The 26914-nt window shown below is 36.5% G+C and overlaps 1 protein-coding gene across 1 annotated transcript; it reads left to right on the forward strand.

Annotated features, from left to right (window-relative positions):
* The first annotated feature begins 706 nt into the window (after window positions 1–706).
* LOC147911167 (killer cell lectin-like receptor subfamily G member 1) lies at window positions 707–24488 on the forward strand. The gene is given in 6 exon segments (XM_087428473.1): window positions 707–725; window positions 3156–3275; window positions 20791–20904; window positions 22109–22248; window positions 22792–22898; window positions 24344–24488. Coding segments are annotated over 6 exon segments (645 nt in total).
* Window positions 24489–26914: the final 2426 nt, after the last annotated feature.

The following is a 26914-nucleotide window of genomic DNA, read 5'->3' on the forward strand; positions in this document are numbered from 1 at the left end:
TCACCAGCACTTAGGTATCTAGCACATGATAGATGTTCAAGAAATATTTTAAATGAATTATTTATTTACTGGTTTATTAATTCATTCATTTATGGAATGCTTATTGAATGGAACCAGGTGTTAAGCATTATGATAGATATTAGTGTTGCATAGATAAAAGAGAGAAATTCCGCCCTTAAGGATCTTATAGTCCAGTGGGAGAGATTGCAAGTATATATATTTGGATAAATGCTACGTAGGAGTGAAAATGGGGCAATTGGAGATCAAAGAATAAGGCACCCTGTTGACACTTGAGTCAGGAGTAGAAGTGAATTAAGCAGAATAGTGGTTTTAATTGGAATAACTGATGGGGATGGAGGTGGAGGAATGTTTCAGGTGAAGAGAACAGTGTAAACATGGGAGTGTGATGGAGCAGGGCCAGCAGAACTATGAATGGACTAAGGAAACTAAAGTCAGGGAAGTCAGGCTGTTTCAAATGATCCAGGAGAGAAATCAGTGCTCAAAATACTGCTGTGACAGTGGGAATGGAAAGGAAAGGATTTAGTACAGAGATGTAAGGGGATAGAATCATCAAGATCTGGTGAATTGTAGAACGGGAGGAGTAAGGAGAGACAAAAATCAAGGATGATTCTTAGGCTTTTGACTTGGGAAACTTGGTAGATTACGGTCCCACTCAACAGGACATGAAATGCAGGTGGGGGTTATGATGGCAGATGGGCAGCAAGGTAAGGAGTTTAGCTTTGGGCAGTGAGTTTTCAACACCTGTGGAGAATTCTTGTGCGATGCCTGGTGAGACATCAGATACATGAGTCTGCAGACTAGGAAAATGATCCTGTGGGATGTATAAACTTGAGGGTCATTGCAATGAAAGTGGCAGATGAAGCCATGGCAGTTGAGATCATTCATAGAGATGATGCAACTTAGTAAGAGAGAAACGGCCAAAGATAGACACTAGATAAAATCCTTTGAAGATTGTACACACACACAAACAACTAGGGAGTGACATGAAGAAAACTATGAGTACTATTATGGAATCTAAGGGAGAAATATACTCTTCTCTCTCCTCTCAGATACAGGATTTTCGGGCTTCATGAACTGTGTTGTGGACTGTCTCCATCCTAACTCCATGCTGTTTTGTATTTTGTTTTCTATAAGAATTTATGTAATATTAGGATAATCTATCCTTTCAGCTTTTTGAATGACTTGCTCTTAAAACAGTACAGAGTTATTGGTTTTTTGTGTGTCTGAGACTATTTTAGACTCATTTTCATTAATGGTTATAGGCAAGGGTGGGATTCAAAATATTGACAACCTGTGTGGCATAGGCCCAACCAACCTGAAAATACCCCAGTCTGGAAACATCTGTTGTGTCCTGGTATCTATAAAACATTTCTTCTGGAGTAAGTCTTGGTAAATTAAAAACTTTTTGGAATTTGTTCATTTCATCTAAGTTTTCAAATAATTATAATCCATTTAAAATTGTAACTCCTTACAATGTTATAAACCAATGTTACTGCAATAAACAAAAAATTAAAAAAAAAAATTGTAACTCTTCAGCATTCTGTATCCCTCTTTTCTGAGTTATTTCTTATAGTATTTACCCTCTTATACTTAACTATGATTTTTTTAACCCATTTAATCATTACCTACCCTCCCTCAATTGTAATATTAATTCCACGGGAACACAAAAGCTTCCACGGGAGCCTTTTTAATACTTCATTCCTGATGTTAAGAACAGTGTTTTAGACACATTATGTGCTAAACAAATACTTGTTTAAATTAACAATGTTTAAGAACCAATTTTGACTTTGTAGATCCTGTTTTATATTTACTTTCTGTTTTATTAATTTCTCTTCATATCAGTTACTTTCTCTCTTTTTCTTTCTTTTCCTCTTTTCCTAACTTCTTAAATTGGATGCTTGACTTGTTAATATAAAGCCTTTATTTTCTAATATAAATATTTTTATCTTAAAATACTGTGTATTTTTCCACTAAAAAAATACGTCCATTTTAGAGGAAAATTACCCCGAATTCCAATATCCAAAATAAAGCACCCTGTTACTTTAGTATATTTCTCTTTTGCCCATGTAACTTTTTCCTTTGCATAATTGAAAATAGTCCTGTATGCAATCTGGTGACTGACTGATTTTAACTTAAAATGTGATCTCAATACAAATTTGTGCAGTATTACTTTTGAACTAGTGTAGAGCCTCTACATTGTATGTGTATAGACTAGAGGTCTACACACATAATATAGTCATTTAAAGGTATTCCTAAATGATGTAGCTGAATATGTAAACATTCAAGTTATTTTTAAAAGAATACCATGGCTTTGGCGCCCTCTTCCACCTAAACAAATTCCAAGAACTTGACTAATTATAAATTATCATCCTAGAATATTTTTTGTCTTGAAGTAGTCAACAGGAGAAATGCTCTGGCCTTTGGTAAATGAAGCAAGAGGACAATACAAAAAATTATATTTTATTTAAAATTTAGGGCTAAGTGCTTACTAAGATCTGGAGCTACTGATTCTATTGTTTATAGCAGTATAATGATATCCCTCTCTGCTTAGGTCTCAGAAATTTTCTGGTCAAAGCATAGTTCCAGTTGTCTTGGAATTATCATTATCATCCTCTGAAGGATGTGCATGACTGAACATCCTCTGAACATTCTCTACTTAACAGAAACACACTACATAGTCAATGTCCTACATACCTGGTCAATAGTAACTCATTTAGTTCTCATAACTAGTCAATGAGTTAGGTCCTGTCATGATCTGCATTTTACGAATGAAGAAACAGACACAAAGAATTTCAGTAACTTGCTTAACATAAGTCACACAGCTAAGCAGCAGAGTGAGGGATCAAACCCAGACATGTTGGTTCTGGAACCCATGCTCTGAAATCCACGCTGTCTCTCCTTGTGGCGTTTACCTTGACCAGAAGTGTTGCCAGATTCTAAAGTCTGGGTAAGCAAGCCTGATGGGTGGGGCTGTGCGGTGCTACCTGTGCTCCTGATCGTCTGGGGAACGGCATCTCTTTCCTTATACCAGCACATCTTGCCTGGCCTCTATATTTTCTCCTCTGGGATAATGACTATTCCAGCAGTTGTTTCAATATGCTAATTAGTGCTGGGGGCATTTCTCTTTTCTTAAGCGACAGAGGAGAAGAGGTTGGAAAGGCTTCACAAAAATGCAGGATTCCACTTTCATTCCCAGCCTCAGATCCAAGCAATCCTACGAATAGAAAGAATTCCTGAACAACACATGAATAAAGGTAAGTACATGTTTCTGAATTTCCATCATGCTCTAAATGTTAGAATATTGAGAATTTTGTCTTGATCTGTTGAGAAATCTGTAGAGAAGTTCAGACTATTGTTGTAGCTGCAGTTTAATGTGTCTTATACAAGAAAAAAATACTCTTAAACACCATTAATTCAAATTATTCAGCAAAGAAGTAATTATCTGGATCATCTCAATGGAGATTTTTGAATGTACCATGGAAGAAGAAATGGCTTATTACTTCTGTAATGCAGAAAGTTCAGGGTTTTGCAGAATTCAATAGATCTAACAGAAGAGTATCCTAACCTGAACTTGACTATACTTCTCTTAGAAAACACCCGTTTTCCTTTGAAATTGTGCCTTCACTGAAAATTGTCATCCCTAAAATTGGGAGGTAACATATCACAAAGCGTTTTGGAGGCAGATGGAACTGGGTTTTAATATTTTCCACCAATAATTAGCTATGAAACAGTAGGCCAATTACTTAATTACTAATATGTACACCTCAGATTCCCTCATCTATAAGATGAGAATAACAAAAATCTTAGAGTTATTGTTGGGACTAAGTGAGATTATATAAGTAAAGCCATTACCGCAAGATAGGCATTCAATTTTTGGTAGTTGCTATTAATTTTTTTTTTCTTCTATTTGTTTGTTGTGGTAACATTGGTTTATAACATTGTATAAATTTCAGGTATACATCATTATACTTCTATTTCTGCATGGATCACACGATGTTCTCATCTTCACTACGCAAATACTGATTACAATCCATCACCACACACATGTGCCTAATTATCCCTTTCACCCTCCTCCCTCCCCCCTTCCCTACTGGAAACCACCAATCCAATCTCTGTCACTATGTGTTTGTTTGTTGTTATTATCTACTACTTAATGAGTGAGATCATACGGTATCTGACCTTCTCCCTCTGACTTATTTCGCTTTGCATAATACCCTCAATGTCCATCCATGTTATGACAAATGGCTGGATTTCATCGTTTCTTATGGCTGAGTAGTATTTCATTGTGTATAAATACCACATCTTCTTTATCCATTCTTCCCTTGATGGGCACTTAGGTTGCTTCCACATCTTGGCTATTGTGAATAATTCTGCAATGAACAGAGGGGTGAGTGTATCTTTACGCATTGGTGTTTTCAAGTTCTTTGGATAAATACCCAGCAGTGGAATAGCTGGATCGTATGGTAGTTCTATCCTTAATTTTTTGAGGAATCTCCATACTGTTTTCCACAGTGGCTGCACCAGTTTGCACTCCCACCAGCAGTGTAGGAGAGTTCCCTTTTCTCCACATCTTCTCCAACACTTGTTTCTTGTTTTGTTAATTATAGCCATTCTGATGGGCGTGAGGTGATATCATGTTGTAGTTTTGATTTGCATTTCCCTGATAATTAATGATCTTTTAATGTGCCTGTTGGCCATCTGTGTATCTTCTTGGAGAAATGTCTGTTCAGGTCTTTTGCCCATTTTTTAATTGGTTTGTTAGTTTTTTTCTTGTTGAGATGCATGAGTTCTTTATATATTTTGGAGATTAAGCCCTTATCAGATGTATGGTTTGCAAATATCTTCTCCCATTTACATATATATATATATATTTTATATGTATATGCATATATAAAGTGTAAGTATATAAAGTATATATTTATGTATATAAAATTAATGTGCATATATATATAAAGTATGTTAAAAATAATACTTTTTTCCCCAAACCATGCATTTTTCTTCTTGAGGTTTAGCAAAGAAGAACTTTACACCAGGACAGTTTTCACATAGCCAGTTTCTCAGTTTGCTCCTGAGTGACTCATTCAACTAGTTAAAAATATTTATTGAGTGTCTTTTAATCATGGTACTAAAGCAAGACCAGTCAGCAGGCTTTTGTGATGGTTCTGACCACATGTGGCTGTGACTTGGACTAGCATAATGAAAGCAAGACAGAAGATCAGGGTTGCCTTTAAATTTCTACCTGACTTTTTTCTTTAGAGGACTTTTCTAGGATTTGCAATGTGTTTTCCATTTCCTTCTTTCTCCATTTCATAAAGATCTCATTTTGCCATAGTCTGGAATTTCTTCCTTAGCATTTGGATTAAATTTTGGATAGTTCCTAATTGCCTATACTATACAATATTTCCTGGCTTTTTGCTTATTTTCCAGAGACATTCTCTGTTACTATATCCCAGAATAGTGGACTGGGAAGGGAACCTTGTGGTCACCTAAGTTTTAAAACCAATAGCTTCTATTGTTTTTATTTCTCTTTTCCACCCTAAAAATAATAAGATTTAGGGGGAAGGTAGTTACAAATAAGGGAAATGCCATATGTATTATAAGCATTTCAAGAAAAGAATAGATGAGTGATTTTAAGAAGTAAATGGTTATTTTAAAAAGAAAAGCCAAAATTATACCCCTTCCCCTGAGCTCCCTTATGCTACTAAATAACCTTGAAGGCAGTAGCACCAAGAATTTTCAAATACGAGGCAAATATTTCTAACAGATGGTAAATTTTTTTATAAATGAAATACTCATGTGACCTGAGTGGGTTATAATACCTACGTAATGACAATTCTAATTCATGCAGCAGTTCCAGTCTTAACTTGCATGCTTTTTTGAGACAAAGTTCGCAGATAATAGATCCCTGATTGAAGCCTTGCCACAATTCCTCTACCATTTACATATTTTCTTGGACAGAATTGTGAGCAGCATCTTCAGGATGTATTGCTGCAGTAACATTAGGAATTATGTGTTTCATTCTTTGGGGAATATCAGCATTTTTTGCAACTTAGTGTAAGTATTCTTCAGAAATGTCCTTCTTCATGTTGAATTTTACCTAAATATTATTTTTCCCCCAAAATGAGGAAGAAGCGTTAAGTCTAGTGAGATAATCACATTCTGATAGTAGAAATATTCTTATTTCTAGGCCTTTCTGGACTTGAGAGAAAATATTCATGAATTCAAAACAGAAAGTCTTTAGTAAACAGTTCTTAAGAAGGAGAACTATGTGTTTATTGCATTTAGTAGCCTTTCCATTTCACTGTGAATCATACATATTTACTCTCTGAATCCAATAGCATTAATATTCCTCTGTTTATTTTATGTATTCCTGATGACATTGGTTTGAAGACAAATCTAACAGAGTTCTTTATACCATTTTACTTTAACTTTGCACACTTCTGTATTTCTATAATTTGGATATTTTCCCCTTAATATTGAGATTGAATCTCAGTTTATTATTAATACTGCATATAATGACCCTGGAAGTTTTACAGGTTCACTGGATCAATCATTTATTTTCTCTTTGAAATAGCAATCAATAACATTACTTATATTAATTATACCCAATAATATTTGGGTGACTATTTTCATCAATATATTTAAAACTTCTTTACCTTCTCCCTCCTCCCACCCATGTCACACATGCTCTACTCTTGGTAAGGAATACTTGAAGCGTGGTGTGTATTCTTTCCTACCTTTCCCTACATACACCTGCAGAGGGAGCCATGTAATTCGTTGTTTGCATTATAATGGAGGTGCTATATTATATGCACTTTGTTGCATATTGTCTTTCTCATTTGAAAATAAATTTTGGGAATCAAGCTGCAATTCATTCTTTTTAGTGACAACTTCATAGCCCATGATGAGAATTTACTGTAGTTTATTCAACCTGCCCCTCTGGGTAGGCATTCACTTTATTCCAAATTTTTGCTGTTATAAATAATACTACAATACACATTTTTAGAAACTGATGCTTTAATTTTTGTGGGATAACTTCCCAGAGTTAGAATAAATTCTCAGAGTTAGGATTTCAGGGTTTGAGACCATGTATATTGTAAATAAAATATATTTTGCAAGATTACTTTCTAAACATAAGATATTAATTTGCATTTCCCCTGTCAAAGCATAAGAACACTTTTCCTCACAGCGTGCTAGCAATAAATATTTTTATTCTTCTAATAGTTTGCCAGATTGAAGGGCAAGAGTAACACACACTCAACTCAAACTAATTCAAACAAAACAAAGGAATTTATAGGCTTATTGAAATGGTGACTGCAAGGGCAGTTTTGGGTTCTAGTACAGCTGCATTTGTGAACTCCAACAATGTGGTCAAGGCTCTCTCCTCTTAGGGCTCTTAGACTTGCTCAGCCAACTTTGACTTTATTTTCAGAAAGATTTTCTCCACTGGTAGCCCTGGGCTCATATAATGTCAGCTGAACCATCGTAATTATAATAGTTTTCCGTCATAACTTCTGTGAAAAAGTCCTGTCTGTGGCTTTTCTGATTAGCCTTTTTTTAATCATGTGCTCAATCCCTTCCAAACACCATGAAGAGCATTTTCCACAGGAGAAAGGAGTTATAATTACCAAAAGAAGGAGAAAAGGAAGATGAACACCCACTCAGAGAAAGTTATTTTGAAATATTCACATATAGCTTCTTATACTTGTCTGTAAGAGCCTCTGCCTCTTTCCAGTGTCATTACATGCAAAGAAACATACACACACACAGCCCTACTCAAGAACAATATATTTAATGGACACGGTCTCCTCTCCTTTTTTCCCTATCATTTCCCTAGTTTCAAGGTAAAGACTCACTTCCTATAATATTCATTTATAATTCAGATCTTAGGATCAAATATTTGAATTAATCTTTACTTAATTCAGGAAAGCTGTGCTCCATTCTGTCTAAGAGTTCAGGTATATAACTCCGAGGATTGTGGTTTAGCTAAGGAAATATATCTTAATTATAATGATTTATATGGATGATTTTCCCAGAGTGTCTTAAATTCTTGTCCTATGGAATCATTTAGATCTGAATAATTAAAGCAATTATAAGAATATGAGAAGATACATAGAGTAATTTAGCCTAAATTTATGTCCTTTGAAGAACTGAAATAATCAAAGTATCTAAATTTTATTATAATCTCTCCAGGGATTCCAGGTTCATTGGAACTCATCTACATATGGAGGTGTATTAAAAATAACAGAAAGTAGTGTTTATGCACACTTAAAGTTTAGTCAGAATCACAGGCATGCAACTCCTTTTATTTTACTGTTTTTATCATTAATGAATATTTAAAGTCATTTATTTAGTCCTGTCCTATGATTAGAAGGTAGACTATATATTAGATCATGAATAAGGACATCATAGTACATGTTTTTCCCCAGCATTATTGAAATATAATTGACATACATCATTGTGCAAGTTTAAGATATACAACATAATTATTTGATATACATTGCAAAATGATTATCACAATAAGGTTAGTTAATACATCCATCACCTCACATAGTTCGATATGATTTCATCACATATGAGGTGTGAGGTCACATCTCACTGATTTTTTTTTTTAATTTTTTGTTTATTGCGGTAACATTGGTTTATAATGTATAAATTTCAAGTGTACATCATTATACTTCTATTTCTGCATGGATTACATCATGTTCACCACCCAAATACTAATTACAATCCATCACCACACACATGTGCCTAATTATCCCTTTCACCCTCCTCCCTCCCCCCTTCCCCTCTGGTAACCACCATTCCAATCTCTGTCTCTATGTGTTTGTTTGTTGTTGTTATTATCTACTACTTAATGAGTGAGATCATATGGTATTTGACCTTCTCCCTCTGACTTATTTCACTTTGCCTAATACCCTCAATGTCCATCCATGTTGTCACAAATGGCTGGATTTCATTGTTTCTTATGGCTAAGTAGTATCCCATTGTGTATATATACCACATCTTCTTTATCCATTAGTCCCTCCATTGTGATTTTGATTTGAGTTTCCCTAATAGTGATGTTGAACATCTTTTCATGTGTCTGTTGGCCATCTGTATATCTTGCTTGGAAAAATGTCTATTCATAGCCTCTGCCCATTTTTTGATCAAGTTGTTGATTTTTTTGTGGTTCAGTTGTATGAATTCTTTATATAATTTGGATACTTACCACTTATCAGATATATGATTTACAAATATCTTCTCCAAGTTGGTGAGTTGTCTTTTCATTTGTTGGTGGTTTCCTTTGTTGTGCAGAAGCATTTTGGTTTGATATAGTTCCACTTGTTTATTTTTTCTTTTGTTTCCCTTCCCTGAAGAGACGGGATAATCAAGAAACTACTGCTAAGAACAGTGTCAAAGAGTGTACTGTCTATGTTTTCTTGTAGGAGTTTTATAGTTTAAGGCCTTACATTCAAATCTTTAATCCATTTTGTGGTAACTTGTGTATGGTACAAAGAATGGTCTACATTCCTTCTTTTGCATGTGGCAGTCTAGTTTTCCTAACACCATTTATTGAAGAGACTTTCCTTTCTCCATTGTATATTCTTGGTTCCTTTGTTGAAAATTAGCTATCCATAGATGTATAGCTTTATTTCTGGGCCTTCAATTCTACTCCACTGATCTGTGTGTCTGTTTTTCTTCAGTACTGGGTTGTTCTAATTACTATAGCTCTGTAGTATATCTTGAATTCAAAGATTGTGATACCTCCAGCTTTCTGCTTTTTTCTCAGGATTGCTTTGGCTATTCAGAGTCTTTTGTTGTCCCATATAAATTTTAGGATACTTTTTTCTATCTCCATGAAAAATGTCTTTGGGATTCTGTTTGGGATTGCATTGAATCTGTAGATTCCTTTAGGTACTATGGACATTTTAACTATGTTAATTCTTCCAATCCACGATCACCGGATATCTTTCCGTTTCTTTATTTCTTCTTCAATATCTTTTAATAATATCTTATAGTTTTCAGTGTATAGGTCTTTCACCTCCTTGATTAAATTTATTCCTAGGTGTTTTATTCCTTTTGCTGAGATTGTAAATGGGATTGTATTCTTGATTTCTTTTTCTGCTAGTTTATTAGTGTAGAGAAATGCAACCTATGTTTTGTATGTTGATTTTGTACCCTGCAATTTTACTGTATTTGTTAATTATTTCTAATAGTTTTCTGGTGGATTATTTAGGGTGTTCTAAATATAGAATCAAGTCATCCACAAATAGTGACAGTTTCACTTCTTTCTTTGAAATTTGGATCCCTTTGATTTCTTTTTCTTGCCTAATTGCTCTGGCTACGACTTCCAATACTGTGTTGAATAAGAGTGGCAAGAGTGAGCATCCTTGTTCTGTTCTCAGAGGAATGGTTTTCAGTTTTTCACTGCTGAGTATGATGTTGCCTGTGGGTTTGTCACATATGGCCTTATATGTTGAGGTAATTTCCTTCTATACCCATTTTTGAGACTTATTATCATAAATAGATTTTGGATCCTGTCATGCTTTCTCTGTGTCTAGTGAGATGATCATGTTATTTTTTTGTTCTTCATTACATTAATGTGGTGCATCACATAGATTAATTTGCAGATGTTGAACTATCCCTGGGTCCCTGGAATAAATCCCACTTGATGGTGGTGTATGATCCTTTTAACGCATTGTTGTATTCCATTTGCTAATATTTTGTTCAGGATTTTTGCATTTATGTTCTTTAGCAATATAGGTCTGTAATTTTCCTTTTGTGTGGTGTTCTTGTCTTGTTTTGGTATCAAGGTAATTTTGGCCTCAGAAAACGATGTGAGAAGCATCCCTTCCTCTTCAATTTTTTGAAAGCATTTGAGATGGATAAGTAGTAAATCTTCTTTGAATGTTTGATAGAATTCTCCAGAGAAGCCATCTGGTCCTGGACTTTCGTTTTTTGGGAGGTTTTTTAATTTTATTTTTTATTCTTTTTTTTTTTTTTTTTTTGGTGAGGAAGACTAGCCCTGAGCTAACATCTGATGCCAATCCTCCTCTTTTATTTTTGCTGAGGAAGATTGGCCCTGGGCTGACATCCATGCCCATTTCCCTCCACTTTGTATAGGACACTGCCAAAGCATGGCTTGACAAGAGGTACATTGGTGCTCTCCCAGGATCCAAACCTGTGAACCTTAGGCTGCTGAAGCAGAGCATGTGTGTTTAACCGCTGTGACCCCAGGCTGGACCCTGGGAGGATATTTTATTACTGTTTCAATCTCTTCACTTGTGATTGGTCTATTCAGGTTCTCTATTTCTTATTGATTCAGTTTTGGGAGGTTGTATGATTTTAAGAGTTTATTCATTTCTTCTAAGTTAACCAATTTGCTGGCATATAGCTTTCATGATATTCTCTTATAGTCCTTTAAATGTCTTAGTGTCCATTGTAATTTCTCCTGTTTCATTTCTGATTTTATTTCTTTGTGCCTCACTTTTTTTTCTTAGTGAGTCCAGCTAAGGATTTGTCAAATTTGCTTATCTTTTCAAAGAAACAACAATTAGTTTCATTAATCCTTTCTATTGTCTTTTTAGTCTCTACTTTATTTATTTCTGCTCTGATTTTTAGTGTTTCCTTCCTTCTCATGACTTTCTGCTTTGTTTGTTCTTCTTTTCTAGTTCTTTAAAGTATAATGCCATATTGTTTAGTTGAGATTTTTCTTTTTCTTTTTTTTGTGGTGGGCCTGTATTGCTAGAAACGTCACTCTTAGTACTGCTTTTGCTGCAGTCCATAAGTTTTGGTATGTTTTGTTTTCATTTTATTTGTCTCCAGGTGTTTTTGATTTCTCCTTTGATTTCTTCATGGATCCAATGGTTGTTCACTAGCAGGTTATTTAGTCTCTACATGTTTGTGACTTTTCCAGTTTTCTTTTTGTAGTTCGTTTCTAGTTTCATACCGTTTTGTCAGAAAAGATACTTGATATGATTTCAATCTTCTTAAATATATTGAGGCTTGTTTTGTTTCCCAACATATGGTCTATTTTTGAGAATGTTCCATGAGCAATTGAGAAGAATGTGTATTCTTCTGCTTTTGGATGGATTGTTCTATATATATCTCTTAAGTCCTTCTGGTCTATTGCTTCATTTAAGGCCACTGTTTCCTTGTTGACTTTCTTTCTAGAAGACATATCTTTGATGAAAGTAGGGTGTTAAAGTCCCCTCCTATTATTGTGTTGTTGTCAACTTCTCCCTTTAGGTCTGTTAATAGTTGCTTTATCTACTTTGGTACTTCTATGTCAGGTGCATATTTGTTAATAAGTGTTATGTCTTCTTGGTGGAATGTCCCTTTTACTATTATATAATTCCCATCTTTGTCTCTTATTATCTCTTTTGTCTTGAAGTCTGTTTTGTCTGATATAAGTATAGCGACGCCCACTTTCTTTTGTTTACCATTTGCTTGGAGTATCATTTTCCATCCGTTCACTCTGAGCCTATGTTTGTCTTTAGAACTGACATGGGTCTCGTGGAGGCAACATAATGTTGGGTCTTGTTTTTTAATCCATCCAGCCACTCTGTGTCTTTTGATTGGTGAATTCAATCCATTTACATTTAGATTATTGATATATGAGGATTTAATGCTGTCATTTTATCTTTTGTTTTCTGGTTGTTCTATATATCCATTGTTTCTTTTTCCTTGCATCTTTGTCTGCTTTTTCAGGTTGGTGGTTTTCTGTGATATATATCTCAGTTTCCTCTTTATTTATAATTTGTGACTGTGCTCTGATTTTTTATTTGGTGGTTACTGTGAGGTTTGTATAAAAGATCTCATAGATGAGGTAGTCCTTTTTCTGCTGATAACATCTTATCTCCAGTAGCCTGTGCATGTTCCATCATTTTCCTCTTCCCCTTGAATGTTTCTGTTGTCACAAATTATCTTTTTTTGTGTTGTGGGTTAGTTACCAGATTAAAGTGGTTATTGTCATTTTTGATGCTGTCTTTCCCCTTAACTTTATGTTATAATTAATTGTTTACTAACCTATTCTGATATAGAGTTGCAGTTTTCTGATTCTCTCTGTCTATTTCTCATCTTGCTCAATGCTTTGTCAATCTTAGCCTTTTGTTTCATGTAGGAGGGCTCTTTTCAACATTTCTTTTAAGGCAGGTCTATTGGCAATGAACTTCCTCAGTTTTTGTTTGGGAAAGATTTTATTTTTTCTTCATACCTGAAGGATAACACTGCCTGATAGAATATTCTTAGCTAGTAATTTTGTCTTTCAATATTTTGAATATGTCATTCCACTCTCTCCCTGCCTGCAGAGTTTCTGCTGAAAAATCAGCTGATAGCTGGATAGGGGTTCCTTTGTAAGTTATTTTCCTCTCTCTGGGCACTCTTAATATTCTTTGTTATTGACTTTTGACAGTTTTAATACTATATACCTTGGAAAAGGTCTTTTTGCATTGAGAGAATTAGGAGTTCTAGTAGCTTCATTTCTTTGTATATCCTTTTCCTTCCCCAGGTTTGGGAAGTTCTCAGCTATTATGTCTTTGAATAAGCTGTCAAATGCTTTCTCCCTCTCTTCTCCTTCTGGGATACCTATTATCATTATTTTGCTTCTCCTAATTGAGTTGAATATTTCTTGTGGAATTTCTTCATTTTTAAAAAATCTTAGTTCTCTCTCTTCCATCTGAATCATTTCTATATTTCTGTCTTCGAGCTTGCTAAGTCTCTCATCCATATGGCCTTCTCTATTTCCAATGCTGTCTACTTTATTTTTCATCTCATTAATTGTGTTCTTCATCCTCAGAATTTTTTTTTTATTTTAGAATTTCAATCTCTTTGATGAAGAGGTGAATCTCTCCTTCTGATCATTAATTTTATTTCTGAGTTCATTGAACTGTCTTTCTGAGTTTTCTGGTAACTCATTGAGTTTCTTCATAGCAACTATTAGGAATTCTCTGTCACTTTGATTGCAATGTTTTGTGACTTCAAGTTTGGTTTCTGGAGATTTGGCATTTTCTTTCTTTTCTACTATGTTATTGCATAGTAGTATTGCATGAGTTGATCCTCTGCCAGCATATTTGTGGTAGTAAACACCTTACTTACTTGGGTAAGGCTTTGGTTACTTTGATTCCTAGCTGCTTCTGGTTGTATTTGAGATCCTTCACTTTTCAACATCCAGTGCCTCTGCCAAAAACATTGTCAGTGGCTTCTTTGTGCTGGATATAACTCTCAGGTTGGTGGTGGCTTGCTGCTTAAAATGTCACTGCAGTCTTGGGTGTTGCCACTGGGGTCACCAGGCTGTGAGCACTTCTGCTGCTTCTGGGGTTGCCTGGGTCTCCTGTTACCCCACTGGCTCTTCATGGGCTCTTCATGTGCTTGTGCTGTTGCCCCATGCACTACCTGAGCTTCTACTCTGCAGTTATCTGAGGGTGCTGACTGCACTGCTACCTGAGCTGCTGGGTTCACAAGTGTTTCTGTTACTGCCAGGGGCCCCAGCTCTTGTTTGTAGCCTCTACTGCTAATAGGGATGGTGTCAGGAGTGTCACCACTGGGGGCTGCATCATGGATTCTGCTATCACACCTGATGCCTCAGGTCACAGGTACCAACTACCACTGCTGGGGGAGGAGCAGGGTCCGAGCCATGACTGCCACTCCTGCTTCTGCATCCTCTGGTCACTGACCTGCATCAATGTACTCTTTAAAGCCTCAGGTTAGGGCACCACCACCCCTGCTGGTTGTATCCATGTTTTGGATGCAGCTCTTGCTACTGCAAAGGCTGAGTTTGTAGTCACCACACCCTGGGGAAGGGGTGGGGGCTGGGTTGCTGGTGTCACTGTGCTCCCTGGAGCCTCAGTTCATGGGTATCACCTGCCACTGCTGTGGTGGGGGTAGGGGCTAAGTCAAAAGTACCGTTGCTGCTCCTATAGCCTCTGGTCACAGGCATGTGCCCTGGTGTGCTTTTTTAGAACATCAGGTCAGGGTCCCACCACCCCTGCCTGGGATATCTGCATTTTGAATGTTGTCCCCATTGCCGGAAAGACCAAGGCTGCTGCTGGTGGAGGGGACAAGGTCATTGGCACCACCGTGCTTCCAGAAGCCTCAGGTAGTGGGTGCCACCTGCCACTGAGGGGGGTGGGCCAGGTGCTAAGCTGCGAGTGCCATTGCTCCTCCAGCAGCTTATGGCTTCTGGCTTGAGCCAGTGCTGAGAGAACACATGTTTTGGATTGATGCAACTGTTGGAAGGGGAGGGATCTGTTCCCCTACTTCCATTGCCTCCTGGAGATCCAGGACACCCACCTTCAGATGTATAGATGCACGGATCTCTGAGGCATTCTGGTGTGCTGTGCAGGGAGTCCTTTGTTGGTCAACAGATGTCCCACTGGTTGTAACTTAGAGGGGAGAGACAGAGTGAACAACTCAATCTGCCATGATGTTGATGTCACTCTCCTTTTTTTTTTTTTATAATGAGAGATTTTTAAAGTCTAGTCTCTTAGCACCTTTCAAATATACAATACAGGATTGTTAAATATAGGAACTATGCTGTACATTACATCCCCAGAACTTATTTGTCTCATAACTGGAAGTTTGTACCCTTTGACCACCTTCACGTATTTATTCCCTCTCCCACCCCCGCCTATGCAAGCAACATTTTGTTCTCTCGATGGGTTTTTATTTTAGATTCCATTTATAAGTGATAGCATACAGTATTTGTGATTCTCTGTCTGACTTATTTACTTAGCATAATTCCCCTAAGATTAATCCATGTTATTGTATATGGGAGGATTTCCTTCTTTTTTTTATGGCTGAATAATGTTCTATTGTATATATATATATATGACATTTTCTTTACTTAGTCATCTGTTGATGGACGATTAGGTTGCTTCCATATCTTGGCTACTGTAAATAATGCTGCAATGAACATGCAGCTATCTCTTCAACATAGTGATTTTGTTTCCTTTGGATATATACCCAGATATGAAGCAGTGATCATATGGTAGTTCTATTTTTAATTTTTTGGGGAACCTCCATAGTTTTTTCCAAGCTGGGTGTAGAAATTAACATTCCCACCACCAGTACACAAGGGTTCATTTTTCCACACATCCTTAGCAGCATTTGTTATCTTTGTCTTTTTGATAATAGCCATTCTAATTGGTGAGAGATGATGTCTCATTGTGGTTTTAATCTGCATTTCACTGATAAATAGTGAAATTGAGCACCATTTCACATTTCTGTTGACGATTCGCATATCTTGTTTGGAAAAATGACTATTCAGGTCCTTTGCCCATTTTTTTGATTGTGTCATATATTTTTTTTGCTACCAAGTTATAATTCCTTATATATTTTGAATCCCCCATCAGTTGTATGGTTTGCAAATATTCTTTCCTATTTTGTAGGTTGACTTTTCATTTTGTTGTTGGTTTCTTTTGCCATGCAGAAGCTTTCTAGTTTGATGTAGTCTCACTTGTTGATTTTTTATTTTGTTGCTTGTGCTTTTGGTGTCATATCCATAAAATCATCACCAAGACCAATGTCAAGGAGCTTCGTCCTTAAGTTTTCTTCTAGGAGTTTCATGGTTTCAGGTCTTATGTTTAAGTCTTTAATCCATTTCAATTTAATTTTTGTAAGTAGTGTAAAATAGGGGTCTACCTTCATTCTTTTGCATGTGAATATCCAGTTTTTCCAGTACCATTTATTGAAGAGACTGTTTTTGGTCCATTGAGTAGTCTTGGTTCCTTGTCAAATATTAGTTGAGCATACATGCATGGGATTATTTCTAGTCTTTTGATTCTGTTCCATTGTTCTATGTCTGTTTTTATGCCAGTACCATACTGTTTTGACTACTATAGCTTGTGTGTGATACAGTTTGAAATCAGGAAATGTGATGCCTTCGGCTTTGTTCTTCTTTCTCAGGGTTGCTTTGTTCATTTACGGTCTTTTGTGGTTACATGCAAATTTTGGGATTGTTTTTATATTTCTGTAAAAAATGCCATTGGAATCTTGATAGGGATAGCATTGAATATAAATCTGGCTTTGGGTAGTATGGACATTTTAACAATGTTAATTCTATCAATCCATGAACACAATATATCTTTCCATTTATTTGTGTCTTCACATTTTTCATCAATATCTTATAGTTTTCAGCGTAGAGACCTTTCACCTCCTTGGTTAAATTTATTACTAAATATCATGTTTTTTTGATGCTTTGAAAATGGGATTGTTTTCTTTATTTCTTATTCAGGAAATTAATTGTTAGTGTATAGGAATTCAACTTATTTTTGTATGTTGATTCGTTATCATGCAGCCTTACCTAACTTGTTTATTCTAACAGTTTTTGGTGGAGTCTTCAGATTTTAGATATATACGATCATGTCATCTGCAAATAGAGACAATTTTACTCCTCCTTTTTCAATTTGGATGCCTTTTATTTCTTTTTCTTGCTTGACTTCTCTGGCTAGAACTTCCAGTACTACGTTGAATAAGAGTGGTAAAAGTGGGCACCCTTGTCTTATTCCTATCTTAAACGAAAAGCTTTCAACCTTTTAGCATTGAGTGTGATGTTAGCTATGGACTTGTCATGAAACAAATGCTTTTTCTGCATCTATTGTGATAATCATGAGATTTTTATCTTTCGTTCTATTAATGTGTTGTATCACATCTATGGATTTCTGTACGTTGAACCATCCTTGCATCCTAGGAATGAATCCCTCTTGATCATGGTGTATGATCCTTATAAGATACTACTGATATCAGTTTGCTAATATTTTGTTGAGAATTTTGCATCTATGTTCATTACAGATATTGACCCATAGTTTTCTTTTCTTGTAGTATCCATAATTATCTTTAGTATCAGGGTAATATTGGCCTCATAAAATAAGTTTTGGAGTGTTTCCTTCTCCTCAATTTTTGGAATAGTTTGAGAAAGATTGGCAGTAATTCTTTAAATGTTTGTTAGAATTCACCAGTGAAATCATCTGTTCCTTGACTTTTCCTTGTTGGGAGGTTTTTGATTACTGATTCAATCTCCTTATTTATTAATGGTCTGTTCAGATTTTCTATTTCCTCATGATTCAGTCATTGTAGGTTGCATGTTTCCATGAACATATCCATTTCTTCTAGGTTGTCCAGTTTTTTGGATTCTTGTCCAGAGAACCTGTTCATACTTGTTTGTAGCAGCTGCCTGTCTCCTTTATATTTCTGTGGTATCCATTATAATGTCTCTGCTTTCATTTATAATTTTATTTATTTGGGTCCTCTCTCTTTTTTCTTGGTTAGTCTAGCTAAAGTTTTGTCCATTTTGTTTATCTATTCAAAGAACCAAATCCTAGTTTTGTTAATTTTTCTATTATTTTCTTTTTCTCTATTTCACTTCTTCCTGCTTTGATCTTCATTATTTCCTTCATTCTATTATCTTTTGGCTTAGTTGTTATGACTTTTATAGTTTCTTAGATGTAAAGTTGTGTTGTTTATTTGAGATCTTTACTTTTTCTTTATGTATGCATTCGTCACAGTAAAGTTTCCCTGTTACAACTTTCTTTTCTCCATCACATAAGTTTTGGTATGTTGTGTTTCCATTTTTGTTTGACTTATGATATTTTTTTAATTTCTCTTTTGATTTCTTCTTTGATCCGTTGGTTGTTCAGCACTGTGTTGTTTAATTTCCATGTATTTTGAATTTTTCAGCTTTCATCCTGTTATTGATGTCTAGTTACATTTAATTGTGTTTGGAAAAGATACTTGGTAGTATTTATCTATAAAATTTTGATCCTTGTTTAGTGGCCTAACCTGTTATCTATCCTAGAAAATGTTCCATGTGCACTTGAGAAGAATAAGTATTCTTCTACTGTTGGATGGATTAGTCTATATATGTTAAGTTTATCTGGTCTTTAGTGTTGTTCAAATCCTGTTTCCTTATTTATTTTCTGTCAGGATGATCTATCCTTTGTTAAGAGGGGGATAGTAAAATCCCCAAATGCTATTTGTATTGCTATTTATTTCTCCATTTATTTCTTTTAATATTTGTTTTATAGATTTAGAAAGTTTGATGTTAGGGTATAAATATTTACAATTGTTATATCTTTAGATGAATGGATCCATATATCATCCTATAATGACTTTTCCTCTTTTGACCATTTTTACTTAAAGTTTGCTTTGTCTGATATAAATATTGCAATCAGTTGAGGCTGCAGAATGTGATCAGATATTGTGCAGGAACACCGGCTGTGCTCTGTCATTGTGCAAGGTCACTGGCCTGGCTTTTTGGTTGAGAGGATCCTCCCGTGTGTCCTGCAGTTGCATGTGGCTAGAAACTGCGTGCCACAGTCAGGCAGAATTCTGTCCAAGTTCTCTCATCAGTTGGGGCCACAGGCAGTGCTCTGTAATTAGACAGGGTCACTAGCTTGGCTCCTTGCTTGGGTGAGGCCACAGGTTGTGTTCAGCAATCAGGCAAGGCCATAGGCTGGGTTCTTCTGTGGGAAGAGGCTGCAGGCTGGTGTCTACGGACGGGTGGTACCATAGAGTGAGTTCTGAGGCTGTCCAGAGTCACTGTTATGCTCCTTATTTACATAGAGCCAGAGGCTATATTTAAAAGTTGGACAAGACTGCTGGCTTGTTTCCCTGCCCATGTGTTGCCGTCGGCTGGGCTCCATAGCTGCCCCAATCCTCTAGTCTGACTTCCTGTAGAGCAGGACTGGAGGCTGTACTCAGCAGATGGGGGGTGGGGGGCAGGCTGTAAAGTTTATTATCTGCCAAGGCAGGCTGTTAAATGGGCTCCACAGCCAGCATGGCTTGCTCACTAGTGACTTGATCCAGGGAAAACCACCCTTGAGCTCCCTGGCCAGACAGGGTCACCAGCTCAGCTCTGCAGATGGGCAGAGCCACTGGTTGGGCTTTCTACTTGGATGCTGCTCCAAGCATGACTATAGGATGGGCTGTTCAAATGCCCAAGTTTATCTAAATAGGCTTTCTGGTCTGGTAAGACTGGAGGCTATATTCAGCGGTAGGTGGGCCTTTGAGTTAGCTTCCCTGCCTGTGCAGGGCCATAGGACAGGTCCTATAGTCAGTGCAGCTCACTGGCTGGTGACCTGAACCAGGCAGAACTGTCCACTGTGCTCCCTGGCCAGATGGGGCCACTGGCTCAGCTTTGCAGATGGGCAGCACCACTGGGTCACAGATGTAAGTAGGCATATGGTCCAACCAATGTCTGAGCACTGGTTATAGTCAAGCCACACAAATTTCCCCAATGATCCCTGGGAGGCAAGACCAAAGTGGGCCTCTTGGGAAGTGCTCTAAGTGCTTCTTTCTGGTGAAAGTGGATGTCTACCTTCATGTCTCTTTTTCCCACTGGAGAAACCATAGGCCCCAGGGGACCCTCTTGGTGAGGCTCTGTGCTGGCCTGGGGGAGGGGCACTGCAGTCAGAATGTCTTTTCCTCTTGCTCCTCTAATGTCGTCCTTCTCAGTCTCTGTGGTTCATACAGGTGCTTCAGACTCATCTCCAGGTTCTGGGATTTCCACAATCTTGTCTCATCTGTGGATAGTTGCTGGGTGGTCTTGTGAATAGGACTGAAGGTGGGAATGATTTACGTCAGCATTTTGACCAGGTCACTGTCTCATATAATTCCTAAATTATGAGAAAGAAGATTAAAATTTTGGGAGAAGAAATTTGATTTTCTTTTCTGTTTTTTTTTAAATATTATGCACATATTTTGTTCATTTTGAAAATGAAAAGGAAATCTTAGTTTAACAGGGTTATGTTTTACCTATTAACCTAACTCTCTTGTGCTGATGAATTTCAGACTTTCAAGCTTCTTGTAAATATCAGAATATGTTGGATAATGACACCCGGGAACATGGGAACTCCGTGATTCACATGAAAAATAAGTGCTTTTCAAAGGATCCATTAAATTCTGGTATGCAGTAACAAATAGGCATTACTACTTACAAATTGGTGTAACAAGTTATTGCCAGACAACCTCCATTTCATTATTAAACTAATGAGCTACAAAAGTTAAGTATGGTAGATATATTTTTCAAGGGGATTGCAATTTCTTATCACACGGTCTGCCAACATCTTTGAATTGGGGATAATCAAAGTTTAGTAGTTTCTGTTCATTGACCAAACAGCTAATTGACTTTGCAAATAATAGGGGACATTAAATAGTTTTTGAACCTCTTTCAGAACCATATCAATCAGCAGATGAACTTTTTCAGTGCATTTTGTTTATAGCATGCATATGGTATAGTATAATTGTTTTGTAGTTTCATATTTGGCTATCAGACAATATTGTCCATTAATCCTTTGTAAAGCTTTACTATGGAAGGTAGGTTGTACTAACTAGACTTCTTTAAAACAAATCCTAACACCTGACTTGCTCATGTGGGTGAAGTTCACCTTGCAGGCAATTCCATCTGTCTCTCAAAGTCATGAATAAACTGAAAATCAGGGAACTTCCCTTCCTTAAGTCATCAACTGAAACAGCCAATTCAGTAGAAGTCGTATCCATGTACATTTACTGATTCTATGTAAAAACTGTGGTAGGACTTTCACCTTCTGTCCATATTGCCCATCACTACAACTTTCCCTAAAATTCTCCTGCTAGAGTATAATTCAGTTATCTTGGTTTTGCCTTCTGTGAAAATAACTTTGAGGATGACTTTTTGGTAAACTATATCTTTCGTTTTTACAATTTTCAGATAGAAAAATTTGATGGATAGGAGAAGGGAGAAATGGATTATTTTCTTTCTTTAAACAAATAATTACCCATTTTATGAAGTTAAAAGAGTCATGGATGAAAAGGGTTCTTAGTTTAGGTACAAAAATTAAATGATGAGAGCAATGCAGTTTGTAAATTCTTGAATATTTCCTCTTTTGCACTCATTCCTTGGTGCTCATGGCATTGGAGAAAGCTTCTCAGAAAAAGAAAACTGTTATTTTCCTCTCAACAACAAATATGTTATTTTTGCCTCCTGAGGCAGCAATGATGCCCTCAGATTTCATGGAGAGTAATAATACTGTAGGACAGGAAAAGGTGTCTGGATCACAGCTCCCAAGAGCAGAAACTTTCCAAAGAGAATCGAACTAACTTTTTCTTTTTTTTAAAGAAAAGTATGGAGAAGCGTACAAAAACAAATGGTCTCACTGTGGAGAAAAATGCCACTATTTTTCTGACAGAGATAAAAACTTGGAAGAGAATCGTAAATTCTGCATCAGCCTGGGCTCCCATCTTTTGAAGATAGAGGATCAGGATGAACAGGTAATGAGTTTTGAAATGATAATTTTTCCCATATATTTTGTATCCAAGGAGAAAATTGATTTAAAAAATTTTAAAAACAGCGGAAAACAATAAAGATGGGTTTGTTAAATGACAATGAGTTATCTTTGTAAGTCAAATGGAAAGATTTATGGGAAATAAAAGCACTCGCTCGTTATTGAGAACTACTGTGTCAGAGTTATATTTCTGTTTAGGGACAAAGCTTTAAGCTCTCGTGATGATGCTCTGTGTCTGCTCTAGGAAGCAAACTGAAGTTTCTGGAAAAAATAACATCTCTCCTGAAGCTATCAAGGGAGTTGTCCTGTTCTCATGTTCTGTGTTTTGAATTCCATTGATAATAATGGATCTTTTAGTGTGTGAATATTTGTGGCCCATAGGGAATGATTAGGCAATGACAATCAATCCTAATAGAAATATAAAAAGAGTTTTAAAAATTATCATTCTTTGTGTTCACATTATTTTCATGGTTGTATTGTTAAAAAGAGACAGAAGGACTAAATCACATGAAGAGTTCTTCCTTCACAGAAATTTATTCAATCTTTGGTGTCTTATTTTCACTAGATTGGGTTATCTTGAAAAGGGGTCGTCAGCCCCTGGATGTGGGAAGATGGCTCCTGGATGAATTATAATTTGTGAGTATTCAAGACACACTTGAGATCTCAGTTTATTTGTTATTCACTATGAAAATGAGTTACTCAGACAAGTTTCACAAAGCAAGGTTTTCTGACCTCAACAGCAACTCTAACAGATGAATTTTAGTTTCATAAAACACCTTGGGCGTTAGAAAATCGCTGCAGACTGCCATGCTTCTATATTTGTATTCCTGTGGTTTCCTCAACCAGCAATGGTTTTCCCTTGGGACTCTCAGTTTAAATTCACTTTCTCTTTGAAGCCATTCTTGATCTCCTATTTTGGAATTCATTCCTCCTCTATGATCCTAAATCACTTTTTTTCCTTTTACCATGTCATGTCCAATCTAGAGTTTAGTGTCTCTCATCTCTTGTTCACCCGCAGCACACGACACATAATACTTGGTGGTTTAACAAAATTTTAAAAATTTCTCAATATGGTTAGTAATAAATTTTTCTAGATTTGGAAATATATAGAGAGAGGGTAGCCAGAAATTTGGAGTTTCAATGACTAGTGCCATGTTCTAAATAGTTATACAGTGCTATGCTGTGTTTCTTTTTACTATCAACTTAGATAGTCTTTACTATCTAGTAAAGCACATTCCATAGCACAAACAAGTATAGACTAACAAGAGACAATTTGAGAATGAGCTGGATGGGGCTCAGTGTAATATTTTTTTCCATATTTTCTTGATATATTTTTCTATGATCCACTGAATTATAGAATTTTAGAACTATAAGTAACGTTGGAGATCAGATGAATTTCTTTTTACAGATGTTCCATAAACTAAGAAAGTCCTAACAACTATTAATGGCAGAGTGCTTTCCTCTTTGCTATATTTTTGCTTCAAATTTGCAGTTTCTCACATGAGATATGCTGTTTTATATATCTCCATATTTGCCTATGCTATACCCTTTATCTGGATTACCTTTAACTCCACTCTTCATCTTGTTAGATCCTATTCAATATTGTATTAGATAATTAGATCAGTCATTTATTTATTCATGCATACATTGATTAAATCCTTCATAAGCCATGCACCAGGTTCTGTGTAGTGGCTGGATATATAATGGAAAGCAAGGTGGACATAGTCCCTCATCACAAAGTGTGTGTATCTTCTTTAAGACTCAGCTTAAATGTTACCACATCCAAATAGCTTTCCCTGGCTAACTCTTTCCCCCTTGTTTGAGTTATGAGCCCCTCTTCAATGGCCAGTGGATGTGTCATTCCCTCTGAATGTAGACTCCTTGAGGACAGGAATAGATTTTCTCTGTATTGGTATTTCAGGGACTTGATGTATGGTGGTGCTATAAAAATGTTTATTGAGTGAACAAACAAAGAAATACCCAAATATATAACTATCTTCTTGTCTATATAGTTTATCCAATGAGAATATGACATATATCTGATCATTAGGCTCAGTTTTTCTTTTTCCCCTCATTAGCAGAGCTCTGAAAGTTTCAAATATAAACAACAACTGTGTGTATATCACAGCAACTAAAGTGGTTGCCACTCCCTGTACCAAGCAGCTTTTCTTTATTTGTGAGAAGAATTATATTAATTTTGATCTCAAATTTAGTGAAAGTAAATGAAGTGATGAACAATCTGGTGGATCTACGTTTTATCTGCAGGATGCCGGTAAGTGCTCTGCGCTCTTGACACTGCTTTATTTGCGAGCTTAATGGCTTGTGTAAGAAATCTTGTAATTTGGTGCAGATATTCTGAGTGTCAGAGTTTCATCCGCATGGGAAGTGGGTTGACAAGCAGCTTCTTTGACTTGATTGCCAGTTGCATTTGTTTTGATGAAAAATAATTGTAATTCAGAAACAATTAATGATATTCTTTCTTCTTCCACTTTAGCTGGATTTTCTTGCAATGTATTGTGTCACTTATATACTTTGTGAAGAAATGACCGATACATTTGAGTTTTTTTTGAATTGATTTTCATGAAATACCCCTTCTGATCAAGATGCACTATGAAATGGCTATTCACACACATTTTCCTTTTTCTGGGAAGTATATTATTACCTTCAGATAGAATGAGTCTCATTTCTGTAACTTCCGTTATATCACCTTTACGTTTCACAAGCCTTCACAATTAATATAAGAATTAATAGTTGAAAATTAAAAATAAAGTAGAAGTACATGGTACAAAACCTGACTCTACATTCCCTTCTCCTACTTTCTTCGCCTCTCCAGTGGGCACTGATAATTTGGTTTTTATCTTTCCAGACACTGTTTTCTAGCATTTGCTACAAATAAGGCATGAGCCTTTATTATGTGTATATCTCTGTGAATGTATCTAAATAATTCTGTAAAGTAGAAACCTAGAAGAGAAACTGCGATGTTAAATTGTATGCATCTTTTAAATCCTGAAATATAAATAAATATTTACCTTCTATAAGTGCTGTCAATTAGAACTCACATCCTTTTTTCAAATCCTTACTAATATTTTATATTATCAATTTTTTAATGGAAACAAATGTTCTTTTCTGTTGTTTTAACTAATACTTTCAATATTACCTGAGAGATAAAGCATCTTGTGTTTATTGGTCACTCATTCTTCTGTGGATGGCTGTGTTATTTTCTTTATTTACTGATTTTTCTATTTGTTTTCTTCCTTTTTTTTAGTGATTACAAAAAATTCTTTATGTCTTCTATATTTTTACTGAGTATACTTTTAGTATTTTTGGCTTAGTTTTTCATGATTTTTATTATACATATTGTATATATGTCATATGTATTTATGTCATATATATGACAATATTTTCCTTTATGACTCTTGGAGTTCAGGCCTTATATAGGAAGGTGTTTTATCCCAAATATTTAAAATAATCTTTTATCTTCTTATTGTTTAGGGAACTTTTAATTTCTGGAATAGGTGAGTGTGTCTGTGAACTGAAATATGTACTCTTACTTACTTGGATTTTAATTAATATTAAATTTATTGAAGCACTTTTCTCTTGTAAAACTAATATATCAGACCAAAAATTTAGTATATAGTATTCAAATATTTTAAAGCAGAGTCCGCCTCACAAGAAGACTAACTAGCAGCTACCTCTAGACAACACACCACTGTGAAAATCCCAGGACATGGAGGAGAAGTTGAAGCACCACCCTGAGACACAGAGACTAAGAAGGACAATATCAGAAGGATAAGAGGAGTGGCTACAATCTGAACACATCGCCTTTTCCCCAGGCCAGCACAGCACTGCAGAGAGGGGGCACTTCTGGGCCTACAGTTTCTCCGGTGTGTAAAAGAGAGCCCAAGGTGGACATCCAGCTCCCCCAGCATTGTGGGTCACTTCCCAGGAAGACCACTTGGGGCTTACCTCACAGGGAGTGTGGGAGGAATTTGTGGGGCTTGATGGCTAGAAATCAAATTGGGACAGAGAAGGGGATTGGGGCTGAGAGCAACCAGCACTTGGATCTTGGCAGGCCATGTTCCTCCTCACAGTGGCACCTGAGTAGAGATCTCAGCCAGCAGCTTTGCCCAGCTGCAGAAACAAGCTGTCAGAGAACTCAGTGTGCAGTTTTGCCTGATTTGTGACCCAAAACAATAAGGTGTGCAGACTTTGGAGCCTGTTCTGCTGCCTCTCCCTGGCAGGAAATATAATCCATAGCCCCTCCTACTGCTGAATACACACCCAGCCCCATCCAAACAGGAAATCTAACCAGAGTGCCTAGGATGCTGTATAGCCCATTCTATAGCCTGCTTACAGTGGCATTTGAGCAGAGACCACAGTCAGCGACTATGCCCATTTGCAGAGCCGAGCTGTTGGCCTTGGTCCAGCCAGAGCAATCAGTGCAAATTTCTGCCTCATTTGGTCCTCCAGCCAAGCCACTGTGCTTTTCTTGGAGCCTGATCTGTTGCCCTGCCAGGGCAGGGCAGTGGGTTCATGGTTCCGCCTACTGCTGAGTATAGCCTTTAGTTCCACCCAACAAGGAAGCCTAGCCAAAGTACCCAAGAGGCTGCATAGTCTCCCCTACAACCCAAGTCACAGCAGTGCTTGAGCAG

The sequence above is a fragment of the Ceratotherium simum genome, unplaced genomic scaffold (genome assembly GCF_057802395.1).
Source record: "Ceratotherium simum simum isolate JZ-2026a unplaced genomic scaffold, ASM5780239v1 HiC_scaffold_52, whole genome shotgun sequence".
NCBI lineage: Eukaryota > Metazoa > Chordata > Mammalia > Perissodactyla > Rhinocerotidae > Ceratotherium > Ceratotherium simum.